The 27,996-nt window shown below is 37.1% G+C and overlaps 1 protein-coding gene across 4 annotated transcripts in view; it reads left to right on the forward strand.

Moving 5' to 3' along the window:
• The window catches only part of VPS13C (vacuolar protein sorting 13 homolog C), a 174,251-nt gene that overhangs the window by 47,407 nt on the left and 98,848 nt on the right, over nt 1-27,996 (forward strand). For all 4 annotated transcript variants that reach the window (XM_021094365.1, XM_021094373.1, XM_021094362.1 and 1 more), the window contains 14 exons: nt 49-220; nt 1,414-1,476; nt 5,981-6,110; nt 6,672-6,766; nt 7,899-8,041; nt 9,194-9,386; nt 12,447-12,561; nt 13,671-13,807; nt 15,675-15,798; nt 17,162-17,279; nt 20,398-20,533; nt 21,345-21,423; nt 22,090-22,229; nt 26,080-26,233. In XM_021094365.1, the coding sequence (XP_020950024.1) occupies nt 49-220; nt 1,414-1,476; nt 5,981-6,110; nt 6,672-6,766; nt 7,899-8,041; nt 9,194-9,386; nt 12,447-12,561; nt 13,671-13,807; nt 15,675-15,798; nt 17,162-17,279; nt 20,398-20,533; nt 21,345-21,423; nt 22,090-22,229; nt 26,080-26,233 (1,799 nt within the window). The remainder of the gene's footprint in view (nt 1-48; nt 221-1,413; nt 1,477-5,980; nt 6,111-6,671; nt 6,767-7,898; nt 8,042-9,193; nt 9,387-12,446; nt 12,562-13,670; nt 13,808-15,674; nt 15,799-17,161; nt 17,280-20,397; nt 20,534-21,344; nt 21,424-22,089; nt 22,230-26,079; nt 26,234-27,996) is intronic.

The raw sequence follows: 27,996 nt of genomic DNA on the forward strand, positions 1-27,996 counted from the left end.
GTTATTTTCCTTTATATTTTGTGTGCATTAACAAAACTTCATTTGCAGGTGGAAATATGCAATTGATTCTGTTCTTGAAGTTCATATAAGGAGGCATACACAGATGTGGTCATGGAGTAACATAAAAAAACACAGGCAGTTGCTCAAGAGTTATAAAAGTGCCTACAAAAATAAGCTAACCCAGACTAAAGTCCCAGAAGAAATACAGAAGCAAATTCAGGTATATCTTTCATGTATTGGTGAGAGCTGTTATCTGTTAAATCATCCTTTAATGTTAATTCTTCTAAATTTAATTTGAATTAAAATGTAATTTTTAGGAAAAACAGAACTGATCTCTTTTTGAGAGAATTTTATGAAAAAAATGCAGAATATTTTTTCCTAGTTTTTTTCTTCTTTTAAAAACCTTTCTCTCATATCCTAATATCTGATAAAATAAGGTTACTATAAACTATTTGGAGAAATGTGTTTGGTTTTTATAATAATATTTAGAAAATCATTATCAGAGATGTTCAGATATGTGCTTATTATTAGCTAGATGTGTATTGCTGGTTTTGTTAGTGGCTTTTTTTTTTTTTAAAGAATTCAAACATTACTTGTGAAAAATTGGCCTTATTCCTCAAGATACGAGTCTTATTTATCCCCTTCTGAAATGTGGGAAAAAGATACACTGAATGCATAACTTGCTTAATATCATTTGATCTTAACTATATAACTATTTTGCCACAAATTCACTGTGTAAAAAATTAATTGAATTCCTATTATTCTGAAATATATGATAATCACTTATATTGTATATTAGAAAAAGCATCACATTTCTTAGTTTCTCAGGTCTGGTGTTCTCATGCATAAAACGGAAACAGTATACATCTTAGAGAGTTGTGAGAATTGCATGAAATAACACAGAAGAGCTCCTGACACACAGGTCACCCAGAACGTGTTAGATTCCTCTTAAGTAAATTCCCTAGATCAGTTTCTGCTTTAGCCTATTTGATTTGCAGAATTTTACGTTCCTAAATTTTGTGTTTTATTAAGGTGCTTTTTAGTACAGTGATTATAAATAATGTCGAATAGAGGGAGTCAGAAGTAACAACCATAAGGATAAACAGGTCCCCCACCTAAGTATTCTTGTTTCCATTTGCATATATGGCTATCTGTGTATTATAGTAGTCTCATTAACATTCTTATCTCCATATTGTATGTAATGAGGATTTGCTTTCTTGGAAAGCTGTTTCTCACATTGCAACAAGAAGAAAGTGTAAAAGCTAAGTTTGTGTCCAAATTTATACTTACTTTCATTAGATCACAGACGCTGTTTGTTCATGGACTAGAATAAACTTAGAATTATAGAAGAAAAAAATTTTTTTTAATCTAATGATTGTTTTCTTTGTTTATAAGTGTCTCTTTGTTTTATAGGATTTGGAGAAGACTCTAGATGTTTTTAACATAATTTTAGCAAGGCAGCAAGCACAAGTTGAGGTAATCATTTTTATTGGCTGATTTTGTTTTAAACATGTTAATATTAACCCCTTTAAACCTGCGATAAAGAAATCTGAATTCCATGGGAAGTTGTTGATATTTACTCAAGAATAAAGGTTGAGTTTTCATGGCTTTATTTAGTCTCAGGAGAAAATAAAATTGAATATTGGAAAAAATCCACTAATATGAAGGGAAAAAGTTTTAAAATTGGTAACAAAAAATTTGATAACTCCCTGAAAGAAAGAAAAAATCATCTATAATCCTAGCCACCTAGAATAATACTGTTAACATTTTGATGTATAGGCTTTCAATTCTTCTCCCATGAAAGACTTATTTATTCTCTGTATCACCTGTTTCTTTCTCTTTATTCCCTCTTCCCTTCCTTCCTTCTTCCTTTCCTTCACCCATATTCTTTTGTCTCTCTCTCCCTCCTTCTTTCCCTCCCTGAAATTTGGGCAGGTTCATACACAGAATTAAAGAGCTCTCCCATTCTCTGGCTCTTCCCCACTGGAATTTCCCCTATGCACTGGCTCTAATGGACTCCATTTTCTGGCTCCTTGGAGTTTCTCAGGTTTCAATGCCTGTGCCTCTGCATGGCTCTGTGATTCAGTCTCTCTCAGGGCAGAGCCGTGTGAAGTAGTTTTCTCTGGTTGCTTGAAAAACTTAGTGATCTAAAACAACACACTATTATTATCTCAGGTTTTTTGAGGGTCAGAAGTCCAGCCCTCTGCTCACCAAGTTCTCTGCTTAAGGTCACAAAATATTGCATCAAGGTGGTGAATAAACTGTGTTCTCATTTAGGGAATAGCTGATGAGGAATCTGCTTCTGTTGGCAGAATTTACCTCCTTGTGTTTGTGGGATGGAAGACTTGAGTTTCTTGCTGGCTGTTGGCTAGAGGCTGCCCTCAGCTCATCAATAGCACTTGACTTTCTTGCCAGTTGGGCCTCTCCGCTTAGCCCACAACATGGCAGCTTGCTTCTTCTAAGGGAGAGAGATATTCTGGCAAGACAGCCGCTGCAATTTTGTGCACATAATCATGTAAATCTTGGCACCTTTGCCCTATTTTATTTGTTAGAAACAAGTCACAGGTCATGCCTGCACTCAAGGGAAGGGGACTACCCGAGGGTAAGACCCCTGGAGCGAGAAGTTCAGGGGCAGGTGAAGGGCGGATACAACCTGTGGGAAAAAAATGTGAGGAACTCACCCTTGTGAAGGTCGCTTCTCGAAGTGTTGACTCCTCTCCACCATCTGCCTACTTTACTTATTTTTTTACAGTCTGTGATAGGTGTCTTCTGTGTTTTATCTACAATTTCTCATTGTAATCAGCAGTGAAGGATGGGCTGTAGAAGGCTTAAACCATCGTGGAACTGAAAGTTCCATCATTAGATTTAGCCATAAAAAAGTCACTTAAAGAGCAAGTTTTATAGACTGTTACGAGTAGAAATTTGATAGAAGTGAGAGAGGATGGAAGATGAAGAATTGGAGAAAGTAGATACAAACAGTATGATATATCTCTGCAGGTGGAAAACAGGCTAAATGGAGTGGCAACTGGTGGGGGATGTGGAGTCAAGAAGAGGTTTTGTAACTTTATTTTCTTTTTTTTATTTATTTATTTTTTAATTAAAAATTTTTTATTTTTTGTCTTTTTGCCTTTTCTAGGGCTGCTCCCACGGCATATGGAGGTTCTCAGACTTAGGGGTCTAATTGGAGCTGTAGCTGCTGGCCTACACCACAGCCACAGAAACGTGGGATCTGAGCCGCGCCTGCAACCTACACCACAGCTCATGGCAATGCCAGGTCCTTAACCCACCGAGCAAGGCCAGGGATCAAACCCGCAACCTTATGGGTCCTAGTTGGATTCGTTAACCACTGAACCACGACGGGAACTCCTATTTTCTTTCTTTTTTAAAAAAAATGACAGGAGGTTCCTGTTGTGGCTCAGTGGAAATGAATCTGATTAGTATCCGTGAGGATTCAGGTTCAGTCCCTGGCCTCGCACAGAGGGTTAAGCATATGGCATTGCTGAGAGCTTTGGTGTAGCTCGAAGATACGGCTTGGATTCTGTGTAGCTGTGGCTGTGGTGTAGGCCAGTAGTTGTAGCTCCAATTCGACCTCTAGCATGGGAACTTCCACATGTCACAGGTGCGGCCCTAAAAAGCAAAAAAAAGAAAAAGAAGAAAGTGTTCTGTTTTATATATTATTCCACGGAAACATTTATCCAACATAATTTTTTTTCTTTTTTGGCCATGCCTATGGTATGCAGAAGTTCCTAGGCCATGGACTGAACACACACCATGGCAGTGACCTGAGCTGCAGCAGTGATAACACTGGATCCTTAACTTGCTGAGCCACAAGGGACCTCCAAATTGGGTGTTCTTAATACCACTTAACAAGTTGTTTAAAAATTGAAGAAAGAAGTTTAATTATTAGATGCAGTGGCTAAGGAAGAATGGGATGTAGATGAAGAGAAGGCAATGAGGTTCACCCAGGATTGATGTTCTTTCATTGTAGTGGAACTCCGTAGGGCCAGAGAGTTTAAAATGTAGGCAGAGGATTGGCAGAAGTTATTTACCACGGACTCTTAGCTGGACAGGGAGGAAGTGATGGCAACATAGGTGATATTTAGGAAAAAATGAAAAGGTTCTGCATCTGTCTTTCTTCATGTTAGGTTTTATATGCATGTTTAAGTTTATTTTTGATCTCATATAGATGTATTTTACTGTGAAAAATAAAAAAGCACACTAATATTCTATGCCAGAAGAGTTAGTTTTTCATATAGAATATCAACTAGTCAACTGTATATATCTTTTTACCCATTACATTTCTGACTGCTAAAAAATGGATTAAGCTTGACAAAAGATAGTTATAGTTGAGATAAAACTGGCATCATCAATGATTTTGTGGGCAGTTGTAGACCTATTCCCTTATTATTTGTTTAATGTCTACTTGTTTTTTTTTTGTTTGTTTATTTGTTTTCTTTTTTTGCTTTTTAGGGCCACACCTGTGGCATATGGAGGTTCCTAAGCTAGGGGTCGAAATGGAGCTACAGCTGCCGGCCTACACCACAGCCACAGCAACGCAGGATCCAAGCCATGTCTTCGGCCTACACCACAGCTCACAGCAAGTCCAGATCCTTAACTTGCTGAGTGAGGCCAGGGATCGAACCTTCAACCTTATGGTTCCTAGTCGGATTCGTTTCTGCTGTGCCACAATGGGAACTCCCTTAATGTCTACTTGTTAAAGACAACTTATTTTGTTTAAGTTAGGTTGTTGTTAATCAAACTTACTCTCTTAACTATGGAATTCTTCTCTTCTCTTTTGGTTTATTTCACTTTTCGGTACACACAAAAGCTTGCATTTATGTTATTAATTCACTACCAATTTAAAATATTTTATATTTAAAGTTGTAAAATTATTTACTTATTCAAAGAAGTTTACTCAAAGGATAAGAAGGTAGAGTCTACATTACTTATCCCCTTTTTTCTTTTTATCCTTCAGTTTTCTGCTTTTGGGTTATACATCTCTGTATCTTACTGAAAAGTTAGTAAAGACAAGGAATAACAGAAAATCAAGCCAGGATTTGTTGAAAAAAGAGGATGAAACGAGATTCAAGGACTTTCTGCTTTTATTTATAGTCTACCTCCCAAACATATCCATAGTTAGCAAACTAATTGAATGAATTATGAAATAGGATTGTTACATTCTACTTCTGAATGTGGAAGCATCTTCCTTTCAGGGTACTTTTTTTTTTTTTTTTTTTTTGTCTTTTTAGGGCCACACCCAAGGCCTATGGAAGTTCCCAGGCTAGGGGTTGAGTCAGAGCTACAGTTGCCGGCCTACACCATAGCCACAGCAACATGGGATCTGAGCCACGTCTGTGACCTACACCACAGCTCACGGCAATGCTGAATCCTTAACCCACTGAGCAAGGCCAGGGATCGAACCTGCATCCTCATGGATCCTAGTTGGGTTCATTAACTTCTGAGCCTCATAGGGAACTCCCTCAGGGTACTTTTCATTTTCAAGATCTGCTATCCTTGTGGCTCCTTATTTTAGAAATTTGCAAGACACATTCTTTAGGAAAATTGTACTTGAAAGCTTAATTAGATCACTCACAAAATGCAGCTTCATCAAAATGCTATCAGTACGTGTGGAAAGTAAATTGAGTTAATAGTGGAACGATTGGAGTTCCCTGGTGGCTCAGCAAGTTAAGGATCTGGTGTTGTCACTGTTGTGGCTCAGGTTGCTGCTATGACGTGGGTTCAGTCCCTGACGTGGGTTCAGTCCCTGGCCTGGGAACTTCTGCATGCTGCAGGCATGGCCAAAAATAATATTAACTAATATTAACCAGATAATGTTGAGCATCATTTAGGAAGGAACTAGCTTTATTGACTGCTTTTAACTTAATGTACTGTTAAAAAACATTAGCCTTTGTTCTTACCTGGTTACACTTGAAAGGGATGGGGGCTTTTTTTTTTTAAAGTTTTTGATTTTGATTTTTAGGTGATTCGATCTGGGCAGAAATTAAGGAAAAAGTCTGCTGAGACAGGAGAAAAACGTGGAGGCTGGTTTAGTGGGTTTTGGGGTAAGAAGGAATCTAAGAAAAAAGATGAAGAATCTCTGATTCCTGAAAGTAAGTTTCAAGTCAGATAATTTATATCACAGTGGTAAGGAAAAATATACGTAAATTTTATTTTAGCCAGATAGTTCATTTCATTTCATAATATTTTTGAAATAAAAGTAGCTCAGAATAATGCTATCAGTAAATATATCAGCCTAGGACATTTCTGTGCTTAAATAAAACTTTTGAATTTTTGAGAAAAATGATTTGTGTGAAATTTTAAAAGTTGAAATTCCGAAATCTCACATGCAGCGTTCCTTATTGTTACTTTTTACGTGGATATTTAATTAAAAGTTTCACTCAAGTTTTTAACTACTTGGGGAATTCTCAAGTTTTTATATGACGTCCAAATGCCCTTCGAGGTATCTCTTTGCTTCTCCTTGACCTAAACAACCAAATACATGATGTTTGTTTTAACATGTCAAAGGAGTATATAGGAGGAAGTTACTTGACTGCTTTTGCTTCGGCATTTGTGTCTATTGATTTGGGGCTGCTTGTTAGTTTGGTTTGATCTTTTTGATTGAATATGTAAAACTGAAGCAATTGATTTCTTGAAATACTGTCTTTTTGTAGCTATTGATGACCTTATGACTCCGGAGGAAAAGGATAAGCTCTTCACGGCTATTGGCTATAGTGAGAGTGCCCACAACCTGACTTTACCAAAGCAGGTAATTATTCAGGTGGTAATTGTTTAGATGGTTTCATTTTTCTGTATTATCCTGAATTGGGTTAAATAAGTTGATTTTTAAAGTAACTATTAAAAATATGTTACAATTTATAACATAAATGCTTTACTATTTTGCTAAATGCTTCAGTCAGACTTTATCAATTAAAACTCTCTAAATTTAGATTTAGTTGCTTTAATGAGTGTAAGAATAACTGATAAGAAGTACTTTCTATAGAAGCAAATTGAATCTTTCAAAAATTTTACCCTAAATTTTTTTTTGTTGTGTGGAATGTAACTCATGTAGAAGAATGAGCAAAACCAAAATGTATTGCTCATTTGATTTATTACAAATAACAGCTATGTAATTACTGTCAAGGATAAAACATGGACCTTACAATAGATAGGAAGGGAAATTAATTTTGAATCTTTCATAAACGTCATATTTGGAGTTCCCATGGTGGCTCAGTGGTGAAAACCTGACTGGTATCAGTGAGGATGTGGGTTTGATCCCTGGCCTCGCTCTGTTGGTTAAGGATCTGGCATTGCTGTGAGCTGTGGTGTAGGTTGCAGACATGACTTGGATCTGTGTTGCTGTGGCTGTGGTGTAGACCTGCAGCTGCGGCTCTGATTCAACCCCTAGCCTGGGAACCTCCCTATGCTGCAGATGCAGCCCCTCACCCCCCCAAAAAAGTTGTATTTTACATTGAGTTTTCTTTTTTTTTTAAGAAGTTTTAAATTTTATTTATTTATTTAGGCTTTTTCCGGGGGTTTGGGGGGGCACACCTGTAGCATCTGGAAGTTCCCCCACTGTAGGTCAGATCAGAGCTGTAGCTGCCAGTCTACACCACAGCCACAGCAATGCAGGATCCTTAACCCACTGAGCAGGGCCAGGGATTGAATCCACATCCTCATGGATGCTAGTTGGATTCGTTACCTAAGCCACAACTGGAATTCCCGCATTGAGTTTTCTAATGTTCTTCTTCTTCTTTTTTTTTTTTTTCAATGAACATATTTACGCAAAAACCTACCATATTGTTTTTTGGATCACTTTATAATTTAACAAATTTACATAAGAAATTATTAGAGAAAATAATACGTAAAAGCTCACAGTTTTCATTCGTTTTTTCATTTAGTATGTCGCTTATATAGTGGCTCTGAAGCTAGTAAGCACCTCTGTTACAATAAGAGAAAACAAAAATGTTCCAGAAATACTAAAAATTCAAATAATTGGCCTGGGTACCCACGTATCTCAGCGACCAGGAGCACAAGCACTTAAGTAAGTAAAAAAGTTATTATTTTAGTTCTTATTTCTAGGTATGACTTAAGGCCAAAAAATATAGTATTATTTAGCATAAAAAACAGATTAATGGTTGTTCCTCCCTAATTTCTTTTCCTTTTGTTGTGAAGGTGGTTATTTCTTTTTTTTTTGTCTTTTTGCCTTTCCTCGGCATATGGAGGTTCCCAGGCTAGGAGGGGTCCAATCGGAACTGTAGCCGCCAGTCTACACCACAGCCATAGCAACGAAGGATCCAAGCTGCGTCTGCAGCCTATACCACAGCTCACGGCAACGCTGGATCCTTAACCCACTGAGCAAGGCCAGGGATCGAACCTGCAACCTCATGGTTCCTAGTCAGATTCGTTAACCACTGAGCCACGATGGGAATTCCTGAGTTTGCTTTCTTGTGGAGCTATGTGAGGATCTCATTATTTGTTTTCCCTTTCCTCCTTTCTTTCACCAATATTTTTTGGGTATTGTCTGATTCAGAGATCTGGTACTCTGAAGGCTATGTATGCATAGGAAAATGTTTCTATTTTCAAGTTGTTTATGCTGTTGTTGAGAAGAGAGGAAATACGAAATGTTAATTTAAAATCTATATAGCGGAAAAAAAATGTAAATGTATACATGTAAGGATGACTTGATCCCCTTGCTGTACAGTGGGAAAATAAAATAAAATAAAGAAAAAAAACTGTATAGCATATTAAAGAGCTCTTAAATAAGGTGTTGTAAATACCTTGTGGTTAATGCTACAGAAGTTCAGTTGTGGAATAGAATTGCTTGGGCTTGGAGAATTGGGGCTTAGGCTAGCTGCATGGAAAGGAGCAGGGATGAGGGAGGAGAGTGGCATGAAATAGGAAGATGGGTTCCATAGCTTGTATTCATGCCACAGTTCTGCAGTGTTCTGAGGTTGGCCAGAGTGGATTTTTCATGAGGATGAGGAGAACAAAAAAATAAACCAAGACAGAATAAAACTCCCAGATTGTGTGGGTAATTGAATGCCAGGCTAAAGAGTTTGGACTTCAGCTTTGGGTAGTAGGTTTCATCTTGGCTCTTAAAGGAATTTTTTTTTTTTAAGGGAAATTTTTATTTTAACCTAATTATATTACAAAAGATCTTATTTATAATACTTTTTTCCTCATTGGATTGTAGGGTGGCAGCAAAATTAGAACACTGGTATATAACAGGTCTGAGACAGCAAGATATTATACCATCTCTTGTGGCTTCAATTGGTGATACTGCATCATCCTTGCTTAAAATCGAATTTGAAACCAATCCAGAGAATAGTACTGCTGACCAGACTCTGGTTGTTCAGTCTCAGCCTGTAGAGGTCGTCTATGATGCTGTGAGTATAAGAAGAAAGTGAATTTTTATTAAACTTGTCATATGCTTCTGACATGTGGTTTTTTTGTTTTTCTTTTTTCATATATTTTCACCTTTATTTACTTAGCTGAGTTTACCAATGCTTTCTGTTTTGTTTTGTTTTTTAGGGCCGCATCTGCAGCATACGGAGGTTTCCAGGCTAGGGGTCGAATTGGAGCTTTAGCTGCTGGCCTATGCCACAGCCACAGCAACGAGAGATCTGAGCTGCCTCTGCATCCTACACACACACAGACACGGCTCACAGCAACGCTGGATCCTTAACCCACTGAGTGAGGCCAGGAATCAAACCTGCAACCTCATGTTACCATTTCTGTGTTATTGAAATACTGACTCAAGTTCTGTATCTGTATCTCCATCTTTATTCAGATTCTCTTACCTCATCTTGAGATAGCCAGCAGGATAGGTGGGGCTCATAAATCATTACAACACTTGTAGGTTGGCCCCACGCTGTTATTGAGATCCCTGACTTATTTTTACTTTACAGTTTAGAAGTAGATTTATAGTGTGGGTGGAAAGTAGAACTTACTGTATTCTCTGATTTTTTTTTTTTTTTAATTTTAAGTTGTGGTAAAGTACATATAACAAAATTTACCATTTTAACCAATTTTTAAAAAATTCACCGTGTTTTTGACCTAAATCAGAATCATAAACCTCTTAACTCCTTCTTTCCTTCCTTCCTTTTCTTTCTTTTCTTTCTTTTTCTTTCTTTCATGGCTGCATCCAGGGCATATGGAGGTTCCCAGGCTAAGGGTTGAATCATAACTGCAGCTACCAGCCTATACTACAGCCACAGTAACTTGGCATCTGAGCCACATCTGCAACCTACACCACAGTTTACAGCTACACAGGATCCTTGATCCACTGAACAAGGCCAGGAATTGAACCTGTGTCCTCATGGATCCTGGTTGGGTTCATTACCACTGAGACATGACAGTAACTCCTCTTAATCCATTTCTGAAAGATATGTGACATTTCTTTTGAGGCTCATAGATAAAACATGCCCCCCCTACCATCACATCAAGATTGGCTACATAGTGTTACAGCTCTGTGTTCAACTTATTTTTCCCAAAGTTTTATTGAAGTACACTTGATTTAAATGGTTATGATAATTTCTGTTGTGCAACAAAGTGATTCAGTTATACATATGCACATACCATTCTCTTTCAGATTCTTCTCCCACGTAGATTATCATAGAATATTGGGTAGACTTCTCTGTGCTATATAGCAGGTCCCCGCTGGCCTCAGTGTGCATATGCCAGTCCCAAACACCCAGTCCATCCCTTCTGCCCCCATTCCTGTCCCCTTTGGTAGCCATAAGTTTCTCAAAGTCTGTTTCTGTTCTGCAAATAAGTTCATTTATATCCTTTTTTTTTTTTAGATTCCACATGTAAGTGATACCATGTGGTATTTGTCTTTCACTGTCTAACTTCACTGAGTATGATAGTTTCCAGGTCCATCCAACCCATTGCTGCAAATGGCATTATGTCATTCTTTTTATGGCTGAGTAATATTCCACTGAATATATGTACCACATCTCTATCTCTTCCTTTGTTGATGGATATTTAGGTTGCTTCCATGTCTTGGCTATTGTGAATAGTGCTGCAATGAACTTTGGGGTGCATGTATCTTTTTGAATTACAGTTTTCTCTGGATATATGCCCAGGAGTGTGATTGCTGGATCATATGATAGTTCTATATTTAGTTTTTTGAGGAACCTCCAAACTATTTTCCATAGTGGTTACACCAGTGTACCTTCCCACCAACAGTGTAAGAGGGTTCTTGTTTCTCTGCACCCTCTCCAGCATTTATTGTTTGTAGACAATGATTTTTGATGGTGGCCATTTTGGCTAGTGTGAGGTGGTACTGACGTAGTAGTTTTTTTTTTTTTTTTTTCTTTTTAGGGCTGCACCTGCAGCATATGGAAGTTCCCAGGCTAGGGGTCAAATCAGAGCTGTAGCTGCGAGCCTCTGTCACAGCCACAACAATGCCAGATCCAAGCTGTGTCTCTGTGACCTACACCAGAGCTCATGGCAACGTTGGATCCTTCACCCACTGAGCGAGGCCAGGAATCAAACCTGCATCCTCATGGATACTAGTTGAGTTTGTTACCGCTGAGCCATGATGGGAACTTCCCTTATAGTAGTTTTGATTTTCATTCCTCTAATAATTAGAGATGAGCATTTTTTCATGTGTTTTTTGTACCATCTTAGCCATTTTTAAGTGCATACTTCGGTATTGTTGAGTATTGTTATATATATTGCTGATATTTCATACTGTTGTATATCCAGTCCCCAGAACTCATTCTTTCTGCAGAATATCTGATTTTTAAGTTCAAGTTTTGGATATGGGTTAAGGACTCTATGGCTTTCTTATTTCCTTTCTAAACTTCAAAGTGCGGGGGAGTCCAGTTGTAGTGTAGAGAGGTAGAGTTTCCCCTTCTAATCTGGAGGCTAAGACTAGAAGTACTGCCCCATTGCTATATCAGCAAGATACCATAGCACATACTTGAGATCACCTTAACAGTATGCACACACTGGTTGCCTTTCCAGTAAGCTTAATTGGGCTTTTTTTTCCAGGTTCTCTTTCACTCCAGAGGGAGATTCAGTAGGGTAGATTATCTTTGTTGCTACCTCCTCAGTTCAAAGCCAGAGTTGATTAGAATTAAACTTAGGAGTTCCCATCGTGGCGCAGCAGTTAACGAATCCGACTAGGAACCATGAGGTTGTGGGTTCGATCCCTGGCCTTGCTCAGTGGGTTAAGGATCCGGTGTTGCCGTGAGCTATGGTGTAGGTTGCAGACGCGGCTCAGATCCCGCGTTGCTGTGGCTCTGGCATAGGCCAGCGGCCACAGCTCCGATTAGACCCCTAGCCTGGTAATCTCCATATGCCACGGGAGTGGCCCAAAGAAATAGCAAAAAGACAAAAAAAAAAAAAAAAAAAAAAAAAGAATTAAACTGAAACTTTAAAATTTATAATATCAAAGTACTGTGATTAACTTGCTTATATTTTAAATTATTTTACAGAAAACCATCAATGCAGTGGTTGAATTCTTTCAATCAAATAAGGGATTAGATCTTGAGCAAATAACATCAGCTACCTTGATGAAGCTGGAAGAAATTAAAGAGAGAACAGCTACAGGTAAACTAAGCTCAACATTTTTTTCTTTTCTAATGTAAATGTTATATTTAAAATAGCATATGTTACTTTTTATCAAATATGCCTCCTAGAGTAGATGAGAAAGATAGTAATAGGGGGCACAGATGAGTCTCTCTGCTGTTAACCTTCAACGACCTGTGTTGCAGAGTGTGCTTGTGATGGAGAACATTGCTCTCTCTCAGTTCTTAAGCAGCTGTTCACTATACTGTGTGTGAATCAAATTTTAAAGATAAGTACATTTGTACAATATGGCCTCTAAACTCAAGCCAACTACTTTATCTGGTCACTTAACTAAAGAAATAATGAATTTTTCTATCTCAGGATAAAATACTAGCTGTGTTGGGTTTACTGTACTCTGTGAAAGGATTGTTTTCCATGGACCATATGTGTTGAATGAAGACTCTAATCTGAAAAGAACTGATGCTCCTCCCAAATACTTTTCAAGTGATATTCTTATTTTTTTTTTTTTTTTTTTTTGTTGCTTTTTAGGGCCGCACCCATGGCATATGGAGGTTCCTAGGCTAGGGGTCCAATCAGAACTATAGCTACCAGCCTACACCACAGCCATAGCAACCTGAGATCCGAGCTGCAGCTGCAATCTACACCACAGCTCACAGCAATGTCGGATCCTCAACCCACCAAGTGAAGCCAGGGATTGAACCCGTAACCTCTTGGTTCCTGGTCAGATTTGTTTCTGCTGTGCCATGACAGGAACTCCCGATACTCTTATTCTTATTCTTGTTGTTAATAATATGGTTACAGGAGTTCCCATCATGGTGCAGTGGAAATGAATCCAACTAGGAACCATGAGGTTGTGGGTTTGATCCCTGGCCTCACTCAGTGGGTTAACGATCTGGGGTTGCCATGAGCTATGCTGTAGGTCACAGATGCAGCTTGGATCCTGCATTGCTGTGGCTATGGTGTAGGCCAGCAGCTGTAGCTTGGATTAGGCCTCTAGCCTGGGAACCTCCACATGCCATGGGTATGGCCCTAAAAAGCAAAAATAATAATAATAATAATAATAATAATAATATGGTTACATATTTTAGCTTGACCATCTAATCTTTCATTATTTCTTTTTCTTCTTTTAGGACTTACACATATTATTGAAACTCGAAAAGTCCTTGATTTAAGGATAAATCTGAAGCCTTCTTACCTAATAGTTCCACAGACAGGTTTCCACCACGAAAAGTCAGATCTTCTTATTTTAGATTTTGGTACATTTCAGGTAGGTGTATATGCATTTCTCTCTGCCCATTTTTGCTCAGCTTAGTAGCTACTGGTCTGACAGTTTGCTGTTTTTCTCTGAGTTCACTTAAACTAAACCTAGATTTATTTCTTCTTAGCATTTTGTCAAGCCTAGCTTAGATTGTGCAGTTTATATGTATTTTATGTCTATTAAGAAAAGGTAACATTTTCTGAAATAGGTGATTTGACATTGGTGGATAATTTGACATTGAGGACTGGATTACTCCTGTCTTTTTTTGTCTTTTTGTCTATTTAGGGCTGTACCCGTGGCACATGGAGGTTCCCAGGCCTAGGGGTTGAATCAGCTGTAGCTGCAGGCCCACGCCACTGCCACAGCAACATGGGATCCTAGCCAAGCCTGCGACCTACACCACAGCTCACGGCAATACCAGATCCTTAACCCACTGAGTAAGGCCAGGGATGGAACCCGAGTCCTCATAGATACTAGTCAGGTTCATTAACCACTGAGCCAGGATGGGGAACTCCACTGCTGTCATTCCTTTCTTTCTTTCTTTTTTTGTTTTTTTTTTGTCTTTTTAGGGCCGCAGCCATGGCATATGGAAGTTCCCAGGCTAGGGGTCTAATTGGAGCTGCCACAGCCACACACTGCTGTCATTTTGCAATTGGAGGGAAGTACTTCTAGTTTTCAAGCACTCCTAGGTTTCCAGATTCTATATGTAGTTTTCTTCTTTTTTAATTTATATAGCTTGACAATAGAAAATTATATACATATGAATGTGTTTGTTAAATCACTGTCAGCAACTGAATAGCATATGAATTCTAAAAGTTTGGGTGTTGAACCTCTTAGAAATCCAATTCTTTGAGAAAAAGTGAAGATTTCAAGAAACATAGCCCTGGGAATTCCTGTGGCTCAGCAAAAATGAATCTGATCAGTATCCATGAGGTTGCAGATTCCATCCCTGGCCTCGCTCAGTGGTTTAAGGATCTGGCATTGCTGTGGGTGTGGTGTAGGTCAGTGGCTACAGCTCAGATTGGACCCCTAACCTGAGTACCTCCATATGCCATGGGTGTGGCCCTAAAAGGACAAAAAGACAAAAAAAAAAAAAAATGAAAGGAAACATAGCCCTGAATTGATTCTTGCTTCCTTTAAGAAGACGGAAAAGGAAGTTGAGATTGGAGCTGAGTTCTAATGGCCTTATTATTTTAATGATATAGTAGGGAGAAGAAGGAATAAAACCTGCTGTTTCATGGTGAAGAGTGTAGGATATCTAGTAGGGGAGCTTGAGCCATAAGCGGCAATAACTCCTGAGAGCCAAGTAAGAGTTGCATATCTGGACAGATTATTTGAGACAGATGGCTTTATAACTCATCTCCTAATTAGTGAAAAAATGCTGTGTGCCTATTACCAAGCATAATAGAGATATGCTGAGATACATTCCTAATAAAATATTTGCTAATGATTATCAGAAAATTAAGCAAAATGTGAATTCATTAAGGGGGATGTTTTAATTTTATTTAGGTTCTAAGAAAACACAACTAGGAATTCCTGTTGTGGCTTAGCAGTAATGAACCTGACTAGTATCCATTAGGATTCGGGTTCAGTCCCTGGCCTTACTCAGTGGTTAAGGATCCAGCATTGCTGTGATCTGCGGTGTAGGTCTCAGATGTGGCTTGGATCCCAAGTTGCTGTGGCTGTGGCTTAGGCCGGCAGCTGCAGCTCCTATTTGACCCCTAGACCCCTATCCTGGGACCATCCATATGCCACAGGAATGGCCCTAGAAAGCAAAAAAAAAAAAAAAAAAAGAGAGAGAGAAAGAAAACACATCTGAAGTATGTTGATATATAGACCTTTCTGTTAAAAAATTGAAGTCTTTTCTTCATTTTAGCTTAATAGTAAAGATCAAGGTTTGCAGAAGACTAATAATTCATCTCTGGAAGAAATAATGGATAAAGCATATGACAAGTTTGATGTCGAAATAAAAAATGTACAACTACTCTTTGCAAGAGCAGGTAAACTATTGTTGGTTTTTTAGGATTTTTCAATTATGTTAAGTAGCTTTGGTAAATAGATTTGTATGTTTGCATGTATATCAACTCTGAGGACATTTTGAACCTATATACTCTGGGTCACTTAAGAGAACCACATAGGAGCCCATCAGTGAAAATCTTTGTTATAGTTATGAATAGACATAAAAATTTGACTATTCATCTTAGGATAGGTACTTAGTACCATTTGAATCCAGTCATTGCCTTTTTTTTTTCTTTTTTTTTTTTTTTAATGTGACATAAAACTGTCCAGAACCAGAACACAGGATAAAAATTGCATTTGGCTCATGTTCTTCTGTCCCACTCTGTTTGGGATGTCTCAGTGTTGTTTTCACTTGCATCTTTTACTTTTAAATATTTTCCTACTGACCTAGTGTTGATTTGAGTAGTATTACATTTTCTACTTTTTTAGATATCCGAGACGTATGGATATAATCTTAAAGGTAGTGAATATAATTAGTTTCCAAAAGCTTTGGTATTTTCTCCTTCTTAAATGAAGATTGCTGGTTCCCTATTAGTTTCTAGAAGCTGTTAAGTATTTGCAAAATATTCTTGCGTAATCACTGTTGTAGTTCATAGCAGGAAAAGACATAATTTCCTTGTGTAGAGTGTGTATACTATAGGAGAGTGATGAGCTTTTTTAAAATGTAAATATGTAAAATCTACTTAGTTTTATAGACTAGGAACCTATTGATTTTGTGACGAGAAGTACCTATGCAGACCATTAAAGCTGCCTTTTGTTTTATGTACTTAATAATAATTGTTTGAATTATAAGTGATAGAAGATGTTCAGTCATCGCCCTTAGTTAAGATTTCTGTAGGATTCTGTCATTTAAAGTCTTTCTTTGGAAACTTCTTATTTGAAGAAAAATGACTATTATATTTTTATGTCATAAAGTCTTGCTTGATAGAACTAATTTCTGCTTTGCTTTAAAATTATTGCACCTAGAAACTCCAGGAACCTTTTTTTTTTTTTTATTCTTTTCCTTTTTTCACTGCAGCCAACCACCTTGATCTCTAATTCTGGAACCAAGGCAATGAATTTGTAGAGTTTTTTCCCCTGTTTCCTTTAAAATGCAAGATGTTGTGAAAATATTCTCCAAACAAATATTTAGACTTATTTTTATATCATAGTCTTTGGCTTTAGTTAATCTATATTAAAAAATATAGGTCATTTAGCTTGTATGTTCAAAGAAGTAAATGTCGGTATCATTGAATATAGTTGTTAATTATTTTCTAATAGGTTAGAGTAGTTTTCCATAGAACATTTGATGATCTGAAAATAATTATTTAATAAACTTGTTTAATTTTTGAAATTTTTTTAAAGAGGAAAACTGGAAAAAGTGTCGATTTCAGCATCCATCAACTATGCATATATTGCAACCCATGGACATTCATGTTGAGGTCGCAAAGGCAATGGTAGAAAAAGATACTCGAATGGCCAGGTAATGTATGAGTTTCATTTATATTATAAAATCAACAAGGTGAACTATATGTGCATCAGTTACTGAATTTTAAAAGCAAAGCTAGATTTCTGAAGGACACAAAAAATAATGATTAACTTACTCTGGCAGACATTTTTTAAGAAAATGTTTATTTGACTTATCAGCTCTCTTATTTTAGAAGTATTTGGGCTTTTACATTCTGTAAACGTTGATTATCTCTGTTTTTGAATAGATCAAATCCAAGGTTCAGTACTGAAAAATAAAATCTTCAAAAATTAGAGGCTATTTTGATTAGGAACTGTATATAATTTTTAGAATAATCTAAGGAAATGGAAAGTAGAAACTGAATTTTGAATTTCAGTAGATAATTCTGAAATATTTTTTCTACCTTCTTAAAAACAGCCTTTAAATTGAAGTCTTATTGACAGTCAGTAAGCTACATCTATTTTAAGTGTAATTTTGATGTTTTGACTTAAGTATTTATATGAAACTATCATCGCAGTCAAGATAATGATCATGCCCATCACACTTAGAGGTCCTTGTGTCCCTTTCGTACTCCATCCCTTTGATCCCTACCTGCTGATTCCTCTCCCCGCAGTCTCCATACAGCATTCATCTGCTTTCTCACACTGTAGGTTTGTTAGAATTTTCAAGAATTTAGTATAAATAAAATCATACAATTTCAGTTCTTTGCTATTTGGCTTCTTTCAGCATAGTTAATTTGAGATTCATTCACGTTGTATGGGTCATTCATACTCTAGCAACTGGATATTAAACCAGCCAGGCATTACTAGATAAACCTCATTTTACAGTGATGTATTACTCTTTTAAAATGTTGGATTTGGCTTGCTGAAATTTTGTTATGATGTTTTAAATCCTTGCATCTCTGTTTTTGAGGGATATTGATCTCTGCTTTTATTTTTGTTTTAGTTTTTAGTTGCTTGTTCATCATCATATCAGGCTTCATGGAAGGAAGATGTGTAGAATTGTTTTCTTTTTTTTCCCCTGTTATGTTTGGTAGAATTCTTCTGGGCCTGAAGTTTTTTTTGAGGGGGGAGAGTTTTTAACTACAAATTGAATTTCCTTAACTCAAGTTCAGTTTCTTTAATAGATAGATTGCTGTTCACATTATCTATTTTTTTGATGATCTTTGGTAATTTGCCTTGCAAAGAAGGAAGTTTGTCTGTCATATCTTAGTTGTTGAGTATGTTGTCAGAAAATACATGGAATTTGTGTTGATGGTATTTCTCTCATTCCTGATGTTATAATTTGTGCCTTTTCTGATCAGTCTGACTAGATCAGCCCAATGTTGTTGATCTTGTAAAAGAATCAGAATCAGCTTTTGTTAGTCCTTTGAAAGAATTAGAATCAATTATTTTCTCTCTCTCTCTCTCTTTTTTTTTTTTTTTTTTTTGCTTTTTTGAGTTGCATCTGCGGCTTATGGAGGTTCCCAGGCTAGGGGGTCCAATCAGAGCTTCAGCTGCCGGCCTACATCACAGCCACAGCAACATCAGATCCAAGCTGCATCTGTGACGTACACCACAGCTCATGGAAATGCTGGATCTTTAACCCACTGAGTGAGGCCAGGGATCAAACCTGCAACCTCATGGTTCCTAGTCAGATCTGTTTCTGCTGTGCCGCAACAGGAACTCTTGTATTTGTTTTTTATGTTTTAATTTCCACTCTCACCTATTGATTTTTTGTTTTGCTTGGGGTTTTATTTGCTTTACTTTTCTTATTTCTTAAGGTGAAAGCTGAGACTATTGATTTGTGATTTTTCTTTTTTTTTTTCCAATAGACGCATTTAAATTTCCTTTTAAATGCTGCTTTGCGATATTCTGCATGTTTTGAAACTATTTGGTCAGTAAACTATGTATGTAGGATGTTAATCATTTGTTTCTTACCTTTTAACTTTCCTTTTTTGACTGATGTCCATTGTCTTTAACAATTGCTTTATGTATTTTCTCCCATTTTTAAATTATTTTAGGTGCTAGGGTTTATTCACTCCCTCTATTGGGGATGATTTTATTTTTATGTAATGTTTCAGAAATAAAGAAGCGTCTTAAATTTTTACAATGCTTTTTAATTTATAGACAACTTTCACAGAAAGCTTAGTCTTTTGAGGTAGGAACAGCCATCTGGCCTGTTTTAGACCATAGTGGCCTGTGCATTACACAGAAAAATCATTTAGTTATTAGGTTATTTGTCAACTTGAGTTCTTTACAGCTTAGTTGGGAAGTCAAAGATAAACAACCTCAAAGAGCTTTATGAGCAGAAATAGCTCCCACAAAGTTGTGAGACAAGCAAACCCAGGCAGTTAGGTGGAATAGGGAAGCAGAAGAGAAGCCCAGTGAAAGCACAACAGTGATTCAGCAGTGAACAAAACAGATGTCCTTCTCATGACCAGAGGAGACAAAAATAAGTATGCATATGCTATGTCAGGTTTTAGCAAATGCTGTAAAGGAAATAAAGGAAGGTTGAAGGGATAGAGAATGGTGAGGTAGATACTCTTTTGATGTTTATAATGAAAAATCTTTGATACATAATAAATTATGTTGATTTTTAGTTTTAAAGCAGAGACAATTTGTATTAGAAAATATTTTCCTGAAAGTTAGTTAACTTAAGGTTTGGCTGCTTAAGAAGATTACAAACCTTGGCTTACATACAACTTCCCATTCCTTGACAATGTTGAGGCATTAATAAATGTTTTAGATTAAAACATGCCTGGAGTTCCCATCGTGGCTCAGTGGTTAATGAATCTGACTAGGAACCATGAAGTTGTGGGTTCGATCCCCGGCCTCGCTCAGTGGGTTAAGGATCCCGCGTTGCTCTGAGCTGTGATGTAGGTTGCAGATGGAGCTTGGATCTGATGTTGCTCTGCCTGTGGTGTACTCTGGCAGCTGTAGCTCTGATTGGACCCCCTAGCCTGGGAACCTCCATATGCCGCAGATGCGGTCCTAGAAAGACAAAAATGACAAAAAAAAAAAAACAAAAAACAAAAAAAACATGCCCAAAGTAACTTTGACCCCACAGTGTAGTCTCTGCTCCATTCCCTTCCCTCCTCTGTAATACAGAGAAACTGGGCCTTGAAACCTTATAGCTGAATTATGTTTTTTAGATTTAAAGTCTCCGGAGGGCTTCCTCTGATGCATGTGAGAATTTCAGACCAGAAGATGAAAGATGTGCTGTCTTTGATTAATAGTATACCCTTGCCACAGAAACCATCTGCACAGACTCCAACTCCAGAGAGACAGGTAAATGGATGTAATAAAAATTCTAGATGTCTTCACATTTATATATATGGTGAGTGTTTCATCTTTTTATGAGCTAAGTTGTTTCTCAATGTTGTTTAGGGCCAGTTTCATTTATCTGATACATTTTTGAGATTTAATGTGGTTGAGTCTGTGTAGAACTGCATATGGCACTTGGATAAATAAAGGTAGTCTGTTTTTGCTACTGTTTTGGAATTTTGGGAGGAAGTCTGTTTTAGGGAATAATGGACACAAAAATACTTTCATAAATGAAAAATGTTTTTCAAATTTACAAGATGTGTTTTAAATAAAACTAGACATAGAAATCTTCTTTAAAATGTTGCAAAATAAAATTATCATTATAAAATTTTCTTATGTATTAGACTTAAAATCCTAGATCACTTTGCTTGGAATTGATCTTTATAACATAAAATAAGTGTTTGATTTCCACTTAGTTTGAAATGAAGTTTGAGAGAGCCAGCTAATGCTGATATCATTTTCCAGGAACCTGCAAAGTGATGCACAGTTAATATTTTAATAGCAACTAAATGATGTACAGTGATAGGTAGACTTAGCTACTAGAGCTGTACATAGTTCTGCCCTTGTAATTGAAGATGGTAGTCTTAATTAGTAAATTCCAACTTACCATTACTTAGCTGATCGCATAATGTTCTTTGTTGGAAGATTTGTGTGCTGTGAATGTGTCTTTCCATCTCTCTCTGTCTGCTGTCACTTTTTTTAGTATTTCTCTCATTTATGTATATTTAATCCTGCTAAACTGTATATTCAGAAAACTTTTTGTATTATTTGCTAGATATCCACCATTCCTATTATATCAGATAGGACAAAAGACCTGCTTGGTACACCACTGTTGCTGGATGGAGTGGAATCAGGTAAGGAAAGTAAAATATTCTTTACTAAACCAAACCTATAAATTAATATAGAGAGAGTGAAATTTTCAGAAAATAAAGGAGCCTTCCTTTCATGGTTCCTTTTGCATTCCTTTCATGGTAGTAATTTACTGGTTTTATTTCTTGTGCTGTATTAACAGTGTGACTTTGAGTCATTTATTTTTATTTAAGGCCAAGTTTCTTCACTTGCATGAAAGGATTTTTGTGATTGACAGTGTTCAAGATTCTAAATCAGCTACGTTTTTTTGGCCCATCTTGATTCTTTTCTCTGTCTCTGGTCTACCTGTTCTCTTTAAATTTTGAACTAGAATGTAAACCTGATGAGGACAAGAATAATATCTATCCTGGTCACTCTGGTGTGTGGTGGATGATACCTAATAAATGTTTTATGAAAAATTGAATAAAAAAACTAAAGCAAAAAACAATCAGAAGTGTTAAAGAAAGAAATAGAAAGGCATTTTGATTTTCTATGTGATTATCACATGCCAGGTTGAGTCACTTTGTGGGACTTCAAAAGAAGCTATGTTCTGATTCTGCAAATGAAGATTATGTCTAATAAATGAATTTTACTTTTGAGGGGTTTCAGTTTGAGTGTTTTATGCAGTTTTCAATGGACATTCTCTCAAGTAGATTGCCTTCTTCCTTTAGAGTCTGATGATGAATATTTTGATGCTGAGGATGGAGACACACAGATGGATAAAAGCATAAAAGGGTCAGGACTAAAAAAAGGTGCTGAGGTCCCAAATGAGGAGTTGATTAATCTTCTACTGAAATTTGAAGTTAAAGAGGTACGTGTATTTTTTTTTTCCATAAACGAATATATTTTTGTTACCACTGTTCTTATAAATTATCTCATGCTAGACCCAAACATTAAGTATATTTAAAATGTTGGGAGTTCTTGTTGTGGCTTAACAGGTTAAAGACCCAGTGCAGTCTCCATGAGGATGCAAGTTTGCTCTCTGTCGATGATCAGTGGGTTAATGATCTAGCGTTGCCACAAGCTATGGTGTAGGTCGCCACAGATGCAGTTCGAATCTGGCGTGGCTGTGACTGTGGCATAGGCCTTAGCTGCAGCTCTCATTTGACTCCTCCCATAAGCTGCAGGTGTGGCCTTAAGAAACAGACAAAAAAAGTGTGTACTCTGTCTTCCCTACTGCCACACACACACACACACACACACACACACACACACACTTTTTTTTCCCCTTTGTAAATAGCAGTTTTCATCTCTGTGTGGTAGAATTACAGTTTTTCACTTTTGCCTGTTTGCTTTCTATATATTCAAGAAAATTTTAATGATTATACATTGCGTTGAAATAAAACACAAAAGATAAAAAAAGGAGGTGTTTCTTAATTGGCTGCTTTATATCCCAATGTGTGTCATGTCCTAAAATACAATGTCAGAAATATCAGATTTTAATTGTGTATACAAATCTTAAGTATTATTTTGTACTTATTTAAAGAAAGATTGTTTTGCTCCCTTAAGCTTCTTTGGCTTATCTGTTTTTCTCATACTTCCATATAACATACAAAAAAACCCTGGACTTTTCCTTCAGAATACATTGAAATGATTATTCCTCCCTTTCATTGCTACTGCACTGTCCAGGTCTCCATCATCTTTCACTTGGACTATCGCAGTAGCCTCTTAACTCTCTTTTTGCTTCCATGGTGTACTCTGTTCTGCATGCAGTAGCTAGTGTGATCCTTTTAAAGAAAAAGTCAGATCCTGTCTTTGCTTTGCTCATTGCACTACACGGGCTTCCCATCTCCACTCACAGTAAAGAGCTAAGTCCTTCCCATGACCTACAAGGCCTTACATGGTCTCCAAGTCATATCATGTGAATTCTTTGGCTTTATCTGAACTTTGCTGCTGCTTTGCTCATTCTTCTCCAGCCATATTGCATTCATTCCTTTAGTAAATATTTCTCAAGTGTCATTATGTATCAGTTGTTGTTTCAATACTAGAACTACAGCAGTGAACAGAGTTCTTGGCTTGGGGAATTGGAACTTGCCTTTTTTTTCTTCCGTGTATTTACCAAAGCACATTCTTTGTGCTTGCCGTTTCCTTTGCCTGCATGACTTGACTCTTTTTTTTTTTTTTTTTTTTTTTGTCTTTTTGCCATTTCTTGGGCCGCTCCCGCGGCATATGGAGGTTCCCAGGCTAGGGGTCTAATCGGAGCTGTAGCCACCAGCCTACGCCAGAGCCACGGATCTGAGCCACGTCTGCAACCTACACCACAGCTCACGGCAACACTGGATCGTTAACCCACTGAGCAAGGGCAGGGATCGAACCCGAAACCTCATGGTTCCTAGTCAGATTCATTAACCACTGCGCCACGACGGGAACTCCATGACTTAATTCTTTACTTCCTTCCGAAATGCTATCTTAATGGAAAGGCCTAACTACCTAATTACAAAATAGCAACCTTTGCTTTCCCCCATATTCCCTAGAATATGAGCTTTATGAAGACAAGGACTTTGTCTGCCCTGGTCATTTTGGTGTCCTTAGTGGTTGGCACACCCTCGTACATGGAAGATGATGCTCAATAAATATTTTATTGAGTGAATGAATAAAGTGATAATCAAAATCAGCTAAGGAAAAACAGTAGTCCCATTTGAAATATTTTTCCCAATTTGAGCTTTTCTTTCTTTTTTGTTTTTGTTTTTTAACCATTCTGAGGTTTTAAATATTTCTGTAGTAAAACTTACCTAATTTTTTCTTTATGTTCTAGTTTTGGTGTGTGTTTAGAAAATTCTTCATTACAAAAATATTTACCCATGATTTTGTGATTTTAATTCTTTCATTTAAATCATTGATTTATTTGAAACTTATTTTTGTATCTCATTCTATACTGAATATTTTATTATACTGTGTTACCATTTCTGTTTTTCGGTTGACAATCTGGTTTTTATTGGCATATAATTATATCACTGCTAATACTACTAATTTTGCTTTTTTTTTTTTTTTTTTGGTAAGGACTTAATGTTACTCCAGTTACCCTGCTGCTTAGTAGATTTTCCAAAAATGTAGTAGCTCAAAAGAGTTATTTTATTTTGCCTACAGTTTTGTGGGTTAGGAATTCTGAAAGGGCCCAGCTTAGTAATTTTTGCATAGTCTTTCATGTGCTTCCAGTCAAATTTGAGTAGGGTAGCTGTGACCTGAACTTCCAGAGGGTTTTAGAAGTGACTTGAGCATGAGACTGGCAGTGGATACTGGCTCTTGGCTGGGAGCTTGGCTGGGACTATGGACACCAAATTACCTACTCATGGCCTCCTGAGCACAGCAGCTTCTGGGTAGTTGAACTTCTTATGTAGCAACTAGCTTCTGCCATAATGAGAATTCCCAGGTGGGAGTTTCATGACCCTTTTTTTAGAGCCGCACTTGTGGCCTATGGAAATTCCCAGGCTGGGGATCGAATTGAAGCTGCACCTGCTGGCCTATACCCCAGCCACAGCAACGCCAGATCCAAGCCATGTCTGCAACCTGCACTATAGCTTGTGGCAAAGCCAGATCCCCTAACCCACTGAGGGAGGCCAGGGATCGAACCTGCATCCTCATGGATACTAGTCAGGTTCGTTACTGCTGAGCCACAAGGAGGGAACCCCTCCTGGCCTTTTTTATTTTTTATTTTTGCTGCATGTGGAAGTTCCTGCGTCAGGGATTGAACCTGAGCCATAGCAGTGACTGAGCCTCTGCAGTGGCAATACTGTATCCTTAACCGCTGCACCTCAAAGGAGCTCCATTTTGGCCTTATATGACTTTGGAAATCCTTATAGTGTTACTTCCTCTGTACTCCACTGATTTTTTTTTTTTTTTTTTTTTTTTTTTTTGTCTTTTTGCCATTTCTAGGGCTGCTCCCATGGCATACAGAGGTTCCCAGGCTAGGGGTCTAATTGGAGCTGTAGCCACCGACCTACGCCAGAGCCACAGCAACGCGGGATCCAAGCTGTGTCTGCGACCTATACTACACCTCATGGCAAAGCCAGATCCTTAACCCAATGAGCAAGGCCAGGGATCGAACCTGTAACCTCATGGTTCCTAGTCAGATTTGTTAACCACTGCGCCACGACAGGAACTCCATTGATTGAAGCAGTCATAACCTTGCCCAAACTCTAAGGGGATTAGCAGAGACAAAGACCTTCATCCCTTAATGGAGATCAAAGACCTTTCATGTTTTACAAATTGCCACATAATATGTTTTATTTTTCATTGGTTAAACACACCGGCTATCATTTCCACAATAAATTTGAATAGTAGTATAACGGTAAACATCCTTGTCTTGCTTTTTTACTTTAATGCACATTCTTCTTATATCACCAGACATGACTTTTAGTTTTGAGTTAAAGGTTTTAAAAAAATCGTATTAAGGAGGAATCCACATATTCCTATTTTTACTAAATTAAAAAAGTAAATGAATAGTGGATATAAACTTTCATCATAATTTTTAGATGGATGGAGTTATATTCTCAATAATAGATGTAAAGATGATAACTTCCAATCATGGTAGATAACTTTATGGTAACAGAGGAGTGTGAGTAAAATTTCTGCTGTGTCACGATGATATATATGAAGAGGGATTTTGGTTTAAGTATGATTCAAAGTACTTAACCTTTCATTGGCTGTCCTGATTCTTATAGGTAATTTTGGAGTTTACCAAACAACAGAAAGAAGAAGATACGATTCTGGTGTTTAATGTTACTCAGTTAGGAACAGAGGCTGCAGTGAGAACATTTGATTTAACTGCAGTATCTTATTTAAGGAAAATCAGCTTGGATTACCATGAAATTCAAGGTAATAGCCATAAAAATAGAAATAATAGATAGTAATAGATTTTCAGTATCTGAAACACATTCATTTTTACAGTAATAATTATAATAATTAATAGCTAGCCATGTTCTAAGTATTTTATAAATAATTACTCCTTTAATCCTTGTAATAATGCTGTAACATAGGCAATGATATTATCTCTAGTTTAAAAAGGAAATAACTGGAGTTCCCATCATGGCTCAATGGTTAACTAGCATCCGTGGACTAGCATTCGTGAGGATGTGGGTTCGATCCCTGGCCTCGCTCAGTGAGTTAAGGATTCAGCATTTCCATGAATTGTGGTGTAGGTCGCAGATGCTGCTTGGATCCTGTGTTGCTGTGGCATAGGCTGGCAGCTGCAGCTCTGATTGGACCCCTAGCCTGGGAACCTCCATATGCTGCAGTTGTAGCCCTGAAAAGACAAACAATAACAACAAAAACAAAAACAAAACAAAAACCAAAGAAGGAAGAAACTAAGTTGTAGATTGGTTACAAAATTTACCCAAAGTCACACTGCTAGTTAGTTCCTGAACCGTGACTAAAATCATAGAAATCTGGCCCTATGGTCTGTATTCATAACAACTATGATCTCCTGCCTCAGAGAGTCCATAAAAATCCCCCTTATATAGAGAGTATTATTCCCATTTTACAAACCAAGGAAGGTAGCATAAATAGAGATTAAGTATCTTATTCAGGATCATGCATCTTATGAATGACAGAACCTAGAATTTATCTCTGGTCTTATACTGTTGAAGTCTTTGTTCTTTCAATTGAATAGTGTTGATATGTCAGAAGCAACATTGGATTATAAAAAAATGGTGGGACATTAAATTCTTTTAGAGCTGTATAGTTTATTTCAGTATACATCTTGTGTACTCATTGGGTGTTTGATGAATGAAAGAATGGGTGAATCTACCGTAATTAAAATTAGCTAGTACTTGCCAAATATTTTAGTCAAATGTGCAGTCCTATTTTTTGTTATTTTTTTAAAAAAATAGCTGTAATAAACCTCAGTTTAGAAGAAAAATGTTTTGTGTATTAGTAAGCTTCTGTAAGCACTATGGAGACATGGCGTTTACATTACTGTCATAAGGGAAAAAAGGTACAAAGAATAAATTTACCAGGCTATTGTTTTTTTTCCTTTAGAGAAGGTTATTTCAATGGAAAATTCTGAGATTTCTCAGAAACAGGAATTATAAGACTGCAAATAATAAAAGTTGGATTAAAGGTAGAATCAATCACTTGTCCCTCCATGGCTTCTGGAGGCAGTTCCCTGGTACATCTGTGTAAGGATAGAAAGGATGTCTAGTAGTACCTGTGGTTTTTAAATGAAAAGAAATCTAGCAATTCCCTTCCCTTAAAATCTTTCTTGACTTTTCTTAGTCTAAACAAAATAAAATTCTTTAAATTTCTTTAATAAGAATGAAATTTTAGAACTCAAAGAATATTACATGTGTTTTTTTTTTTTTAGTTCAACCTCATTGTTATATATAGCTGAGAAAACAGAAGTTAAATAGCTTTTGGTAAAGGTAGGGATGAACTGGAATCCATATTTTCATATTCTTACACCTGTAGTCTTCCTGGTGCCTTATAAATGCACATATGGTCTTAAAAATATCTAGAGAAATTTTGATTCCTTTGAACACAGATATAAGATCAAAGAACACATGTGCAATTGCATGTTTGTAAGTAAGTTGGATCTCAGAGATAAGGTCAGGATTTGAATTGGCTTATTTCTTTACTGATGA

The sequence above is a fragment of the Sus scrofa genome, chromosome 1, assembly GCF_000003025.6.
Source record: "Sus scrofa isolate TJ Tabasco breed Duroc chromosome 1, Sscrofa11.1, whole genome shotgun sequence".
NCBI classification, from domain to species: domain Eukaryota; kingdom Metazoa; phylum Chordata; class Mammalia; order Artiodactyla; family Suidae; genus Sus; species Sus scrofa.